The following is a 15593-nucleotide window of genomic DNA, read 5'->3' on the forward strand; positions in this document are numbered from 1 at the left end:
ATCAATTCTCATTTTGCTCATTTCATTACTAAATTGCATTTGTGACACATCTAGCTAACAGTATTTCCTGGAAGCTTCCAACTATCAGTAATTTAAAAAAAAAAAAAAAAAAACAGCTAAGACCTTCCTCCACCCAACATTCAATTCTAGAACACTGCCTTAGCTCTCATCAGTATGGAAACCAAAATAAAATTGAAGCAATATAACCAACAAGTTTGAACATTCTAACAACAAGGCTGCTGAAAATAATTTACATACTAAGGAGACAAATGCCATGGGCCTGTTTCTTTTCAATACCATTCAAAAAACCAGAATACCTTAGAACATAACAATTCAAATGGCGGGTGAGAATAAATTTATTATTTCCACTAAATTACATGAAATAGATCCAGAACAGTAAGAGGTATGACTATTAATTAATAGTCCCTACTTGCTGGATCATTTTTCTTTCTTCCACCACACAATAACCAAACATTCCTGGGAACTTAGTGAATACAGAACAACATGTGCATCCTTTAAATTCAGACTATACTTTATTAGAAAGCACAAAGTTGTTATGTTTAGCAAATTTACCTAACATGGCTTTCTGTAAACTTATTGTATCTATTTGAGGTTTGTAACATGACATTATACAATACAAATATTATTACTACACTGCAGTAGATTAATGTATCAATCATCTTACTTTTTGCGTGTGTGACTCAGGGGGTTATGATCTAAAAAACTGACAAAAATCCCTAATACAATTTTATTAACTATAATCCTTATGTGTACGTTAGATTTCTAGACTTTTTTATCCTATGTTTACATATGCTGATTTATATTCTTTGACTGCATCTCCTCATTTCCTCCCCATCTACAGTAATCAGTGTTAATTCTCTATATATTTGGTTTTTTAAAAAAATATTCTACATATAAGTAAGATCATGCAATAAATGTCTGGCTTATTTCACTTAGCATAATGTCCTCCAAGTCCATTGTGACAAATAACAGAATCTCCCTCCTCCTGAATTATATTCCAGTAGGGGCATGTATCACATTTTAGTATCCGCTCATCCATCAACAGACACTCAAATTGCTTCGTAATCTTGCCTATTGTGAATAATCCAGCAATGAACATGGATGGGCACATATCCTCACTAGGCAGTGACTTCATCTCCTTTGGGTATATACTCAAAAGATGAATTATTGGGCCATATGGTAGTTCTATTTTTACCCTTTTCACAAAACTCAAAATTGTTTGCCATAATGGCTGTGCCAATCTATATTACTAAAAGTCTACTAGGATTTCCTTTTCTCTATACCTTGTCAACATTCATCTCGTTTATTTTTGATAATAGTCACTCCTAAAACATATGAGGTGAGATGATGTCTTATGGTAGTTTTAATTTGCATTTCCCTGATGATTAGTGATGTTGAGAATCTTTTCATATATCTGTTGGCCATTTTTATATTTTTTAAGAAATGTCTGTTCAGATTCTTTGTCCGTTTTTGAACTGGAATATGTTTCTGATGTTGAGTTGTAAGATTTTTTTTTAAATTTTGCATATTAGCCCCTATTAGATAAGTGGTATATAAATATTTCCAAGTTCATAGGTTGCCTTTTCATTTTGTTTCCTCTGCTGTGCACAAGATTTTTAGTTTGATACAATTCCATTTATTTATTTTTGCTTGTATAACCTAAGCTTTTAGTGTGATATCAAAAAAATCATCACCAAGGCTAATGTCAAGGAGATTTTATATTCTTTTCTATGAGTTTCTGGGTTCAGGTTATTCACTGCCTAGTGAAGATATGTGCCCATCCACGTTCATTGCTGGATGGGCACATATCTTCATGTCTGTAATCCTTAGTCTTATATTTTAAAAAATTATCATTCGTAAATTATCATCCCTGCTTTATACCAGATCTTACTAGAAAAACCCTCACGTGTTTGTTTGGGTCTCTGATCCATTTTCACTCATTTTTTATGTATAGTCTTAAGATAAGAGTTTGATTTCTTCCTTCCTTCCTTTCTTATATGTAAAAATCCAATTATCTAAGCATCATTTACTGGAGAGACTATCTTTTCCCCCATTGTGTCTTCTTGATGCCCTTTTCAAAATTTAGCTGACCATACTTGCTTGGATTTACATCTGGGCGCTCTATTCTGTTCCATTGCTGTTTCTGTTTTTATACAAAGGAATACCATACTGCTTTGACTACTATAGCTACTTAATATAATTTTAAATCGGAAAGTGGAAGCCTTCAACTTTTACTTTATCGGTATTGCTTTGGCTACTTAAGTATTCTGTGGAGCCACATATTTTATGATTGTCTTTGCTACTTCTCTGAACAATGCCAATGGAATTTTGAGAGTGATTACATTAAATGTGTGTATCATTTGGGGTAGGAAGAACATCTTAATAATATTAACTCTTCAAATTCCTGAACATGGGGTTTCTTTTATTTGCATCTTCTTCAATTTCTTTCATCTATGGTTTTATAGCTTTCAGTGTGTAAATCTTTCACCCCATTGTTTTGTTCCTTTTGATTCTATCATAAACTATTTGTTTCCTTGGTCTCTTTTTAGCTAGGTTGTAAGTTACCTGTATACAGAAATACTACTAAATTTTGTATGATGGTTGTATATTCTTCAACATTTCTAAATTATTAGTTCTAACAGATTTTTGTGGAATCATTCAGATTTTTCTACAGACTGGATTACAGTATTTGCAAAGAGATGATTTTACTTCCTCCCTTTAGATTTCAAAGAAAGATTCTTTTTCTTATCTAAATGTGCGTGCTAGTACTGTTTTTATAGAAGTGGCAAAAGGGGGCATCCCTGCTTTATACCAGATCTTACTAGAAAAACCTTCAGTTGTTTCCCACTAATTATGATGTCAGCAGTGGATTTCTCATAAATGGTCTTTATTGTGTTGAGGAACTTTTCCTTCTACACTTAAACTGTTAAAATATTTTTATCAAAAAAGGATGCTAAGGGCTTGGGTCATAGCTCAGTGGTACAGCACTCGCCTAGCACGTGAGAAACCCTGGGTTCGATCCTCACACCACATAAAAATAAATAAATAAAATGAAAGATATCATGTCCATCTACAACTAAAAATTTTTTTTTTAAAAAAAGGATGCTAAATTTTGTCAAATGCTTTGCCTGCATCAATTGACAATCATGTGGGGGTTTTTTGTTGTTTATGTTTGTTTTTTATCTTTATTTTGTTTATTTATTCTTATGCGGTGTTCATGAGTGTGAGGTGGTCACTCTGCCACTGAGCTACAGCCCTAGCCCAATCATGTGGTTTTAATGTTTCATTTGGTGCTAAGAGCCAAGTATATGATGCATGGCATTTTTGGTCGAAAGGTGACTCCAGCTAGCCATTGAGATGATATGATTATGTTAAGATTTGCATTCATACGGATATTGGACTCCTGCTGTTCACCTAGGCCGGCTAAGGGACTCCTGGAGAGTTCCCATTGGTTGGGGAAGTACAGTAGGAGGGAGTTCCGGGGGAGGAGCTCTCTCTGCGGGTCGGGAGGACGCCTCGTGGGTGGAAAAAATCTTCCCGGGCGGTACTGGACATTGGCGGCAGTTTCAAAAAATAAACTTTGTTCCTGCTTGAGTGGCTCGTGATTTTGTGCCCAGCCAGACTGCGGCAATTTGGTTAATGTGATATATCACAGTGATGTAAAAACACAGGACTGACTTGTATATGTTAAAGCAGCCTTACATGCCAGGGATAAATCCCACTTGGTCATGATGTTATCTTCTATTTCATGTGCTGTTATTTCATTGAGGATCTGCATTAATGTTCATTAGAATATTAGCCATTAGTGTTTTTTTTTAGTAGTATGTTTATCGACTTAGGAATCAAGATGATGTTGACCTCACAGAATGTGTTTAATTTAAATTCTTGTTGGAAGTAGGTTAATATAAGTACATACATAGTTACTATTTATATATAAGATATTCAGCAACACAGAACCTCAATTTTTATTCTAAGAAAAATAAGCTATAAGAATGACTAAAAAGTAAAAATAGAGGTATTTTAGATAACCACTGAACTGAAAACTTATCTCATTATACATAGAGGATCTCAAACACAAAATATAAACTGCAACAGACCTACGTGGGAATACCCAAATCTACTACTGGTCTCTCTCAGCTCTCTGTACCTCAAGGAACAGCCTGTTTTCTCTTTCTGAAATAGGACAATGCTTCTCCTTGTTCTTTATGCTTAATCTATACAAATTCAGTATGGAATTCTCACAATAATCCTGTAAGGTAAAAATCATTATCCCACCAGGTCCCTTAGCACAATCACATCTACATCTTAAGAGGAAATAAAACAATGGGTACATGCTCATTAACTGCTGTGTTAACTGTTGGCTTAAACATGATGCATAAACTGCCCTGAGCTGGAATTCCTTCAAGACCCCTCATTAGACCCTCAGCTCTTGGTGGACTTGTCTCTTACAGTGCTAGTTTCTCCATCAGTAGCAGCAAGTACACTCAATATCCTATTTTCCTGCTTTTTCCTCCTACTTCTCCAATCCCTGCCAAGCCTTTCCCCTTCTCAGGATTCACTACACCCAACCAATTTTGGAAAACCAATATGGCCCTTTTCTTCGGGTAATACTTATTCCCTGCACCTATTATGATGAACTATACTAAAGCTAGCTGAAAGCAGGGTCTTTAGCTCTTTACAATCTAAGTATATATCATCAAGCCCTGCAAAAAGCATCTAATGGTATTTGTTGATGACTGTGATAATGCATAAAAGTTTACATGGGCTTAATCTGTTTTCCTTCCCAGAACTGAAATTTCTTGTGCCTAAATTTCAATCATGAACTAATAGGAAGTGTTTTTGTCTGGGCATGGTGGTGCACCCTATAATCCCAGCTACGTGGGAAGCTGAGGCAGGAAGAATAAACATTCAAGGCCACCCTTGCAACTTGGGAGACACTTTGTCAAAATAAGAAAGATTGAAAGGGCTAGGATACATTTCATGATAGAGTGCCCTGTGTTCAATCATCAGTGTCACAAATTAATTCAGTATGGTTAATTAATTAAATTAAAACAAGACTAGGGATGGTAGAGCTAAACCTTACATTCAATTCTCAGTACAACTGATCACTAGATAAATAGAAAAAATAAAATTAAAAAAAGGACTGGGGTGTAGCTTAATAGTAATCTTACTACATATGTGAGGTTCTGGGCTCAATCCCTACTACCACCCCAAAAAATTAAATAAAGGATTTCTTTTTAAATGATACTTTCTAAGTCAACTGTTTAAGTGTGTGGGGGGGGTTAACTTTGTTTCACAAATTGCTCTTCTTCCATTAATTCAATGTCTAAATAAACCAAAATTGTATATAGTCTCAAGATTTCATAAAGCAGTTAGTATAGTAACTATCTCTGGAAATAAGCGGTATCTAAAAGCATGCCTATCAGTAAAGACAAAAAAAAAAAAAAAAGGCTAGCTACTAAATCAAGAAGACGACACAAGAATGGTAATGATTCCTGAATTCATACTGTTCAAAAACACTTTCGTTAACAAAAATAATACATAAAAAAGAAGCCTAGACAAATAATATGTGATGGCACTAGTAAATGATACATGAGTCCTTTATTACCTCCTGTCAATAAGAAACACAGTTCTAACATGATCCAGGCAATGAAAATAGCAAATAGTGAATGATATACCAAAAAAATAAAGGCTCAAGGGTTTAAATCACTGTCCACCATATGAAGTAGAGTAGAACTGGGGACATTTTCCAGTTTTATGGAAATAATGCAATTTGGGGAAAGTTTGGAAGCTGCCAGAGAAAACAGAATAACCTTTTGCTTCCAAAGAAACTGATTAAAATTCATGTTTTCTCTTACACTCACGTTTTCCACATGAGTTGAATGTAGAGGAAAATAAACGAGTTACATCAAGACTCACCAAAAACTATGAAAGCATAAATTAATAAAGTTAATATTTTCCCAAATTCAAAGAAAAGAAATCCATGTCAGACTCTCTTTATCCTCATTTGGTTTATTTCTGCTTAAGAAAATCTCCTACCCAACTAGTTCTGGAAATAAGAACAAAGAGGGCATACAAAAATGAATGAAAAGTACATGGACACCTGCAGAACGCTCTAAAGAAAATTACCAACACTTAAAACAATGAAACATATACACCATCAATAGGATGCATCTGCTCATCCCACTTGTAGTGGTGATGGCTTTTTGAAAATTCCAAATCCACAAAACAAATCCTAGTTACTTTCTGAACTCCACTCATTATTCTACTCCTCAGGATGCCAAGCACAACTCTCACAGTCCATTCCACTTCAGACTGCTTCATCTCCCCCAACATTCACAGCAAAGCATCTCTCGGAATTCATCATCGTTAAATGGGTCAGCTAACTAATCAAAGAAAAACAGGTCCCTTCATCTTGTCCTGAGGCATGCAGCATCAAAGACCACAAACTTGCCCTTCAGAAACTGGGGTCCACCTGACATTTCAAATTTGGGAAAATAAATTTCTACTAAGGAATATGACCATTATTAGAGTAATCATTACTAGAAAAGAAGTCCTAGAACAGAATGCTGATGTGTTATCTAAAATTACTCCCCCACCCCAATTTCTCTGATCTTATTCATCAAGTAGGAAAAAAAATAGCACCAGTGAACACAATCATTCAGATGACTCACACAAGAACAATGAAGATGTACTACTTGAATTTAAAGGACACTTATCAATTTATATTTGTGGGTTTACTTGGGGTTTTTTGTTGTTCTGGAAGGGGGGAGCGCACAAAGTATAAATAAAACAGAAACCTTTTTAGAGGGGAAAAAGAGGTATTTGACAGGAATTCTTAAATGGAATAATGTGAATGTTTTTCCAAATACCTTATCAGGCCACCACTGCAAATCTTCTCCTAGAGATACTGGACTTTGAACAGGTGTATTCTTCTTGTCCAAGTTGGGCTCTCCTTCTTTGCTAGTAGAACCCCTTTCATTATCAAATGAGGCTCCATCAAGCCACCTTCGCTCACGTAAACGTAAAACGGATTCACGTTCACGTAACAGCTCAGAGTCTCTCTCTAAGGGAAGAAGGAGAACTGGTATGCAATTGGGTCACACCAGTGGGATAAAAGTAAGCCACTCTCTAGTAAAGACCCTTTAGGATGCAACTAATAGCAGTTTATCTACTCACAAAAATGTATGTAAATGTATATCTAATAAAGCTGACATGCAACATTCAAAACATTAACCCTTTTCAAGTGAATGGATGAAAATTATTTAAGTATTTTTTAAACCTATATAGAGGAATAGTTCAAAAGTGGTCTAGTACCAGCGATTATTTCAACTATATAATTTTAGAGCAGAATGGCTTTATTTAAAGTTTGACTGCGTTTTTATTAAATAGGGTTAAACAATTGGGGCTTTCATTAGAAATGCTTAGTATAAATTTTCTAAGTTAGAAAAATATACATATTAAAATTAACTCATTAGATAAAAAGAAGCAAACCAAAAGAGAATATTACAAAGTCTTCAGTTATTAAAAAAAAAAAAAAAAGCTGACGGAAAAAAATATAGATTCCCCAATACCAATAAAAAATGATGATGATGATGATGATGATGATGATGATGATAAAAAAAAAATACTTGAATAGGTTAAATCCCATTAACAAACTAATTATAAAATTTTGGATAATCAAGCCCTTGTTTGGGGTAATTTTTAATAGGCTGGATTTTTATGAATGTTTTATTTTAAAGTTTTTGAAGAAAAAAACAGGTTTGGTTTTGTTTTGTTTTAAGCATCTATAGAAAGAATTTCCTTGACCAAAATGCTTCCCCTGCAATTGGTCTACAAACTATTTAAAGTCATTTTTCCCATTTGCTAATACATTACTTTTTAAATAATGTAATCAAAATAAGCTTTCTAAGATTTGTATAAAAGGTTTAGGAACAATACATAGATGCACCATACAAAATTGCCAAATATGCAGTTCAAAAATGGTTTAATACCAGCTGGTTTTCATGGTTTAAACTAAAAGTAATGCCTATACAGAATGAACACAGAAAAAGAAAAAGGGAAAAAATTAGGAGTATGGTCAGATCCTAATTATTTTGAAATGTAATACTTAATACATCTAAGACAATAAAGTACACTTTTAAAAAAAAACTTTTAAAGCTACGACATAATATGTTCAGTATGTTAAAAGATCACCCATAGGTCTGTTATTTAAGTACTAGGTATCTGCAGCAAAGTCATAATATAACATGGTATCTTTTCCTGTTTATTAATGATCAGTAAATATAGCTTATTTTTGCCTACTATTTGATCAATTAGTTTTAAATTCTAGAAAATAAAAATATAGAATCTATATTATAAAGGTAAAGTTGCTAAAAATGTACACAGAAAGAAGTCAGCTTAATAGTTTCAGAGTTATCTTTCTAACCTTTATCACGTACTTTAAGGATTTAAAAACCTTTAAGGATTTCAAACTTTTGAAAATAGCATTTTAATAAGCTAAACATTTACCTATACATTTAATACTGTTCAATCTCATTCTAATGTTTTTCATATTTTACTTTTCCATTTAACCAGGATTTAAAATGAACACAAAAATCCTGTCATTTTAATCAAGGAGACTTGTTTTCTGAATGCTGCATGTCACTGTAAAGTAGAATTCTGCTTTTAGTTCAGAATCCAAATTCCTAATTAAAAATATAGTTAGGTAAGTTGTACCCCTTGATATGCACTATAAAATATAAATAAGGTCATCTCTAAAATACTACTGTGGCTCTTCAAACTAAAAATTAAAAAAGCTACTTTTAATGCCAAAGTACCCAAAAACACTAATAAGGAATGATATCATCTACTGTAATTTTGCAAATTCAAATACAGAGAATCTACCACTCTCTCTCTATGCAGCCAATCCATGATCAAAATGAAATATATGCAAATTACCTCGAGATGAGCCTAGCCTGGAAAGTGATGAACGTCGAAAAGAAGGGTAACCGAAATAGCTAATGTCCTCAGAAAACATGGCATCCGCATCAATAATGACACTTGGGTGAGCAGAATGAATGTCAGCATCAAGAAGAGACATAAGATCCTCTACAAGCAGAAACAAAAAAATATAAATGAAGCAGCTATAGAAAGTACATCTATAGAACACTGAACGATCTGTAAAATTAAAATCAGTGATTAATATTATCTAAGGGGAAAAAAACAACAACTATCTAGGAAATGAAATTTATATTACTAACAAACTTTAAGGAACATCAGATGCATAGTTGTTGCCAGTTCTACTTACTAAATTATCACCAGAAAAAAAAAAGGACTGCTTAAGATACAGAGATAATACAGTCAAAATCTAAAAGAAAGTCAGGTAAGATAGCATACACATGTAATCCCACCTAGAAGGGAGGCTAATGCAGTAAGATACCAAATTTGAGGCCAACCAGAGCAATTAAGGAAGACTTTATCCCAAAATAAAATAAAAAAGGGCTACAAATGCAGTGAACTGCTTGCCAACCCTGAGTGTTTGTAAAGCCCTGGGCTTAATCCCCAGTATCACCCACCCATCCCCGCCCCCTAAAAATAAATAAATAAGCACAGTTTGACTATTATCTATTTTCAGGACCCTAATATATCTTTAAAGGTTTGTTTGTTGGAGTTTTTTAGCAAACTGCTGGGGAATGAATCCAGAGCCTCACGCATGCTAGGTAAGCATCCTATCATTGAGTTACATCACCAGCTTATAATCTATTTTCATTAATAAGTTATCAAGCACCAACATTCCAGAGTCACATGTAAACCAGGATAAAGCACATAAATAACCATGTCTTTATTGGAACCAAGTAGGAGTCCACTGAGCCAAATATTTCCCCATTTTCCCTTTACAGCAATGTTGCAATTAAATTAAGCAGCTCTACAGGGAAACCATCCACCACCTTTAGGAATAGTCAGAGAATCAGTTGTACTTTTAAAACTCCATTCTTCAGTGAATGAGCACTCCAGAAATGAGAAAACCATGATGGTAATCCACCAACCTCCTGGTAAATAAGATTCACTGGCTGTATCATCCCCATCATCTCCATCTTCATCATCTCGGCTAAGTAAATTATTTACAGCAAGGTTTACATCAAGATTTGTTCTCTGGAGTTCTCGAATAATGACACTTCTGGATTTCCCTTGTAAAACAACTTGAGCCTAAAATTAAAAATGAAGAATACTATGCTTATTTTCTTTAAATTCTTTGTCAAAATCAGCTTTCTACAACCAATACAGAAAAAAAAAAAAATTTTTCAAATTCATGCTAAAAGTCATACAGATGACCCACAACATTCAGTTAAGCCTCACCTTTTCCCACTGTCTTACATTAAATGTAAGATCCATACCTGTGAAATCAGTTCCTCAGGAATGACGGAAGCTGGAATAACTGGCTGGGGTTGGCTACCCAAAAGTCCAGACCCTCGATCCCGTCCTGTCCGAATGACTCGAGTCTGTCTCCGGGAATCTCGAGCTCCAGCTGATGACCTTCCAGAGGATCCTCCTCCACTTCCACCCACTCCAGAACTCCAACGGCTTCTAAATATTGGTGAATTTGTAAATTTAGCATATTAAACAATCCATTCTGAAAAGATGACTTCAGTCTCATTTTCTTTCTTTTATGTTAAAGTACTATCTAATTGTTTTATTTTTAAAATATTTTATTAGTTGTTGGTGGACCTTTATTTATGTGGTACTGAGAATTGAACCCAGTGCCTCACAAACGCTAGGCAAGCGTTCTACCACTGAGCCAGAACCCCAGTCCCTGTTATATTTTATAGCAATGATTTGACAAAAGAAAACGGTAATAGACTGGAGTTTTAAAATAGCTGTCCCAATTTTTTATTGTTGTTGTTTTGGGGTTCTTGAGATTTAATCCAGAGACAATTTACCACTGAGCTACATTCCCAGCCCTCTCTATCCACTCCCCATCCCTCACCGTTTTTTGAGACAAGGTATCACTGAGTTGCTTAGAGGCTGGGCTTGAACTTGCAATCCTCTTGTCTAAGCCCTCCCAAACCACAGACATGCACTACCATGCCCAGCCCATCCAATTCTTTAATGCTTAATGTAAATTCACTTTATAGAAAAACAAATATCATATTTTTTCTTGATTAAAAAAATTTATATGCATGCACATTCCTTGTCTTAACCCTAAGATAAACATATCTCGCCTTAGCATTAAAAGTCCCATTAGGGGCTGGGACTGTAGCTCAGTGGCAGAGCACTTTGCCCAGCATGTGTGAGGCACTGGGTTCAATCTTTAACATCTCGCAAAATAAACAAATTAAAGGGATTCTGTCCATCTACAAAAACGAAAATTAAAAAAAAAAGTCCCATCAAACTCAAATACCAACATTCTGTTATACAAGAAGTAAAATTCAGTTCAGAACTCAAAGAGCTTTGCTTGGATAGCTGAGGGTATAGTTTATTGGTAGAGCGCTAAAAGAAAGGGGGGGAGAGGAAGAAGGAGGGAGGAGAGGGGAGCACAGAGAAAAACTGGTGTGATACTTGTTGTTGCCCATTATCAATTCACATTTTTGCAGAATATGCATCTATAGTTCAAGAAATGTCCAAGACAATTTTGGACAAAAGCAATATTTTGCATCCTTGGAACTATAATATAAAACTGCACTTACTTCAGCGAAGTAACAGATTTTTAGATATGTCATATTAAATAACCATTAGTAGGTCAGAAAAAAAACAAAGGGGATTCATTAAAAATACATTGTATTAAAAAAAATAAAAGGATATTGAGAAAATGATGCCATTTACAGTAGCAAAATCTTAGGAATAAACTTAACCAAATTGAAAACTTATAAATTGAAAAGTACAAAACATTGCCTAAAAAAAAAAGAGAGAAGGAGAAATTATAGTAGGTAGGAAAAATACCCTACATTCATGGATTATAAGATTTAATATGGTTAAGAAGTCTATACTACCCTTGGAGCTGAGGCTGTAGCTCAGTGGTAGAGTGCTTGCCTAGGGTTCAATTCTCAGTACCGCATATAAATAAATAAAACAAAGGTACATCAACAACAAAAAAAATTAAAAAAAAAAATCTATATTACCCAATGCTACCTACCACTATTTCTATAGCCAAGATTACTCCTACTAAAGTACCAACAGCTTTTTTTAAAAAAATAAATAGAATCATGAAGAAAATCATCATAAAAATTCACATTGCGGGGGACTGAGGTTATGGCTCAGCAGAGTGCTCTCCTAGCATGTGCAAGGCACTGGGTTCAATCCTTAGCACCACATAAAAATAAATAACATAAGGGTATTGTGTCCAACTGTTACTAAAAAAATATGTATTTTAAAAAATTCACATGGGGGCTCGGGTGGTGGCTCAGTGGTACAGCACTTGCCTAGCATGTGTCAGACCCTGGGTTTGATCCTCAGCACCACAAATAAATTTAAAAAAAAAAAAAAAGCATTGTGTCCTTCAACAACTTTAAAAAAAAAAAAAATTCACATGGAATCTCAGGACTCTGAAAAGCCTAAAACTATTTTGGGAAAAAAAACAACAAATTAGAGGATCCAATGTTTTTGAACCATATGACAAAGATACAATGATCATAAGAGCACAATACTAGGATAAAGACAAAATATACTGAATGAATTGAACAGAGAGCCCAGAAATATACAGTGTATATTTGAGTATACAGTGAAATGATCTCAGATAGCAGCACAACTAATCAATGGAAAAACAACAGTCCTTTCAAGGACTGCTCGAAAAACTGGATCTCCACATGCAAAAGAATAAAAATAAATTGTTAAAAATGAAATCGGGGGCTGGGGCTAGGGCTCAATGGTAAAGTGCTCACCTAGCATGCATGAGGCACTGGGATCAATCCTCAGCACCACATAAAAATAAAATATTGTGTCCCCTAAAACTAAAAAATAAAATTTAAAAAATGGAAATGGACCACATACAAAAATTAACTCAAAAGGAATCAAAGACACAAACATAAGGCTTTATGTTCTAAACAAATTATAAAACTCCTAATAGAAAACACAGGGGAAAAGCTTTACTACATTGGAGTTGTCAATGATTTCTGGGATATAACACCAAAAACACAGGCAACAAAAGCAAAATTAGACAAATGGTCTTTAAAAGCTTGTTCACCAAAGACACAATCAATAGGGTAGGAGGCAATCTACAGAATGGGATAAAATATTTGCAAATCATTCAAAAAAGAGGTTATTCTATAGGAAATATTGAGAAATCCTATAGGCTGTGACACATGCCTATAATCTCAGCTATTCTGGAGGCTGAGGCAGGAAGACGGAAAGTTCAAGGCCAGCTTCAGCAATTTATTGAGAACCTGTCTCAAAATTCAAAAACCTGGGGATGTAGTTCAGTGGTAAAGTCCCTGGGTTTCAATCTCCAGTACCAAAAATGGAAAAAGGACTTGAATAGACATTTCTCCAAAGATTATATGCAGATGGCTAATAAGCAATTCAATGTCACAAATTTACAAATTTAATTAGGATGGCTACTGTAGAAAATAGAAACTAATAAATGTGCATATGGGTTAAAATTCAGACATTTATGCACTTTTGGTAGGAATTTTTAAAAGATACAACTGCTATGGAAAAAAGTACGAAGGTTCCTCAAAACACTAAAAGGAGAACTACTACAATCATCTAGCAACAGCGCTTCTGGGTGTACATCAAAAGAACCGAAAGCAGGGTCTTGAAGAAAGATCTATACAGCCACATTCATAGCAGCACTATTCACAGTAGCCAAGTGGCAGAAGCAATCCAAATATCCACCGAAGGAAGACGGATAAACTAGATGTAGTACACAATGAAATGTTATTTATTTAATCTTAAAAAAGGAAATCCTTTGACAAGCTATAATACAGATAAACTTTGAGGACATTCTACTACCTGAAATAACCCAGTCACAAAAAGAAAAAAGTAATTCCACTTAAAAAGTAGTCAAATTCATAGGAAAAGAATGGTGACTGCTAGGAGACTGAGGAAAGGTAGAAAAAGCACATAGTTGTTTAATGGATACAGTTTCAGATTTGAAAAACAAAGAAGACTCAGAGACCTGTTTTACAACAATGTGAATATACTTAACATTACTGGGTTGTATAGATGGTTAGGACTTTAAATTTATAAAATACATCTAAAAATGAAGTCATTCAGTTGGTACAGTGGCACATGCATGTAATCCCAACTACTAGGGAGGCTGAGGAAGAAGGATCAAGTTCAGCAACTTAATGAAACCTAAAATAAAATAAAATAAAAAAGTAAAAAGGGTTGGGGGCTAAGGCTCAGTGGAAGAGTGCTTCTGGACTCGACCCTAAGACTGAAGAGGGAACAAGGAGGTTGGGGGGGAAGAGGAAAAGATTGAAGAGGAAAAAGGGGACAAGAAGGAAGAAGAGGAGAAGAAGAAAACCATACCAAAGAATCTTAAAAAGAAATAATTAGGATAACTCTAAGCCTCGGTTTGCCTGGGATAGTGCCAGTTTAACCCTACTATCTGAGCCCAACTACTGATTTCACTCTAAAATGTCCCAGTTTGGACAAGAAATTATATGACCAATGAGATAAAAGGAATATGACTTGATATTTCTACCAAGTAATGCCAATCATTTTTCCCCAAGCAAATAATGCTAGAAACCCAATCAGATATATTACTGAAATATAAGTGCACTCCTGGACATACTTTATAAGTATCACAAACTAAAATTTCCATGAGAGGTAAACAGACAACACAAACAGGGAAAGCCATAGTAACAGGGAAGAGTGGAGAACATATCTGCCTATCTAAGCATTCAAATTTGTTAAGCACTGCTGGTTTTAATCTGTCACACTTCCACCAACTGCCAGCTTGCAGTTTCAGCTACACAAATTCTAGACTGAGTTTCACTGAAAAGACAACTATAAAATACAACTGACCTGTCCTTATATGAGTGCTACCACTGAGTACACCAGGTTTTCCCTCTCTCACCTATTATGCCATGTTTCTCCTATCAGAAATCAAACCAAAACATCTCTAGCCATTAGAGAAATACAAATCAAAATAACACTGAGATTTCATCTCACTCCAGTCAGAATGGCAACATCAAGAATACAAGTAACAATGAATGTTGGCCAGGATGTGAAGAAAACCATATATTCATACATTGCTGGTAGGACTGTAAACTGGAACAACCACTCTGGAAAGCAGTATGGAGATTCCTCAGAAAACTTGAAATGGAACTACCATTTGACCCAGTTATCCCATTGTTCGGTTTATACCCAAAGGACTTAAAATTGGCATACTACAGTGACACAGCCACATCAATGTTTATAGAAGCTCAATTCACAATAACTAAGCTATACAACCAACCTAGGTGCCCTTCAACAGATAAATAGATAAAGAAAATGTATATACACACAATGGACTATTGCTCAGCCATAAAAAAAGAATGACTTTAAGACTTTTGTCAGTACATGGATGGATCTGGAGACTATTATGCTAATAATAGGCCAATCCCCCCCACACCAACCACATCCACGACATCGTATGCATACTCGATCGA

General features: G+C 34.8%; 1 protein-coding gene across 1 annotated transcript in view; it reads right to left on the reverse strand.

The window, feature by feature from the left end:
* Ubr5 (ubiquitin protein ligase E3 component n-recognin 5) overlaps positions 1-15593 on the reverse strand; it is a gene marked incomplete at its 5' end in the record, with an annotated part of 90941 nt that overhangs the window by 65119 nt on the left and 10229 nt on the right. Inside the window, 4 exons of the mRNA XM_048801943.1 lie at positions 6894-7087; positions 8962-9111; positions 10050-10209; positions 10398-10587. Coding sequence (XP_048657900.1) covers positions 6894-7087; positions 8962-9111; positions 10050-10209; positions 10398-10587 — 694 coding nt within the window. The remainder of the gene's footprint in view (positions 1-6893; positions 7088-8961; positions 9112-10049; positions 10210-10397; positions 10588-15593) is intronic.

This window comes from Marmota marmota, unplaced genomic scaffold, assembly GCF_001458135.2.
Source record: "Marmota marmota marmota unplaced genomic scaffold, marMar, whole genome shotgun sequence".
Taxonomy (NCBI): Eukaryota; Metazoa; Chordata; class Mammalia; order Rodentia; family Sciuridae; genus Marmota; species Marmota marmota.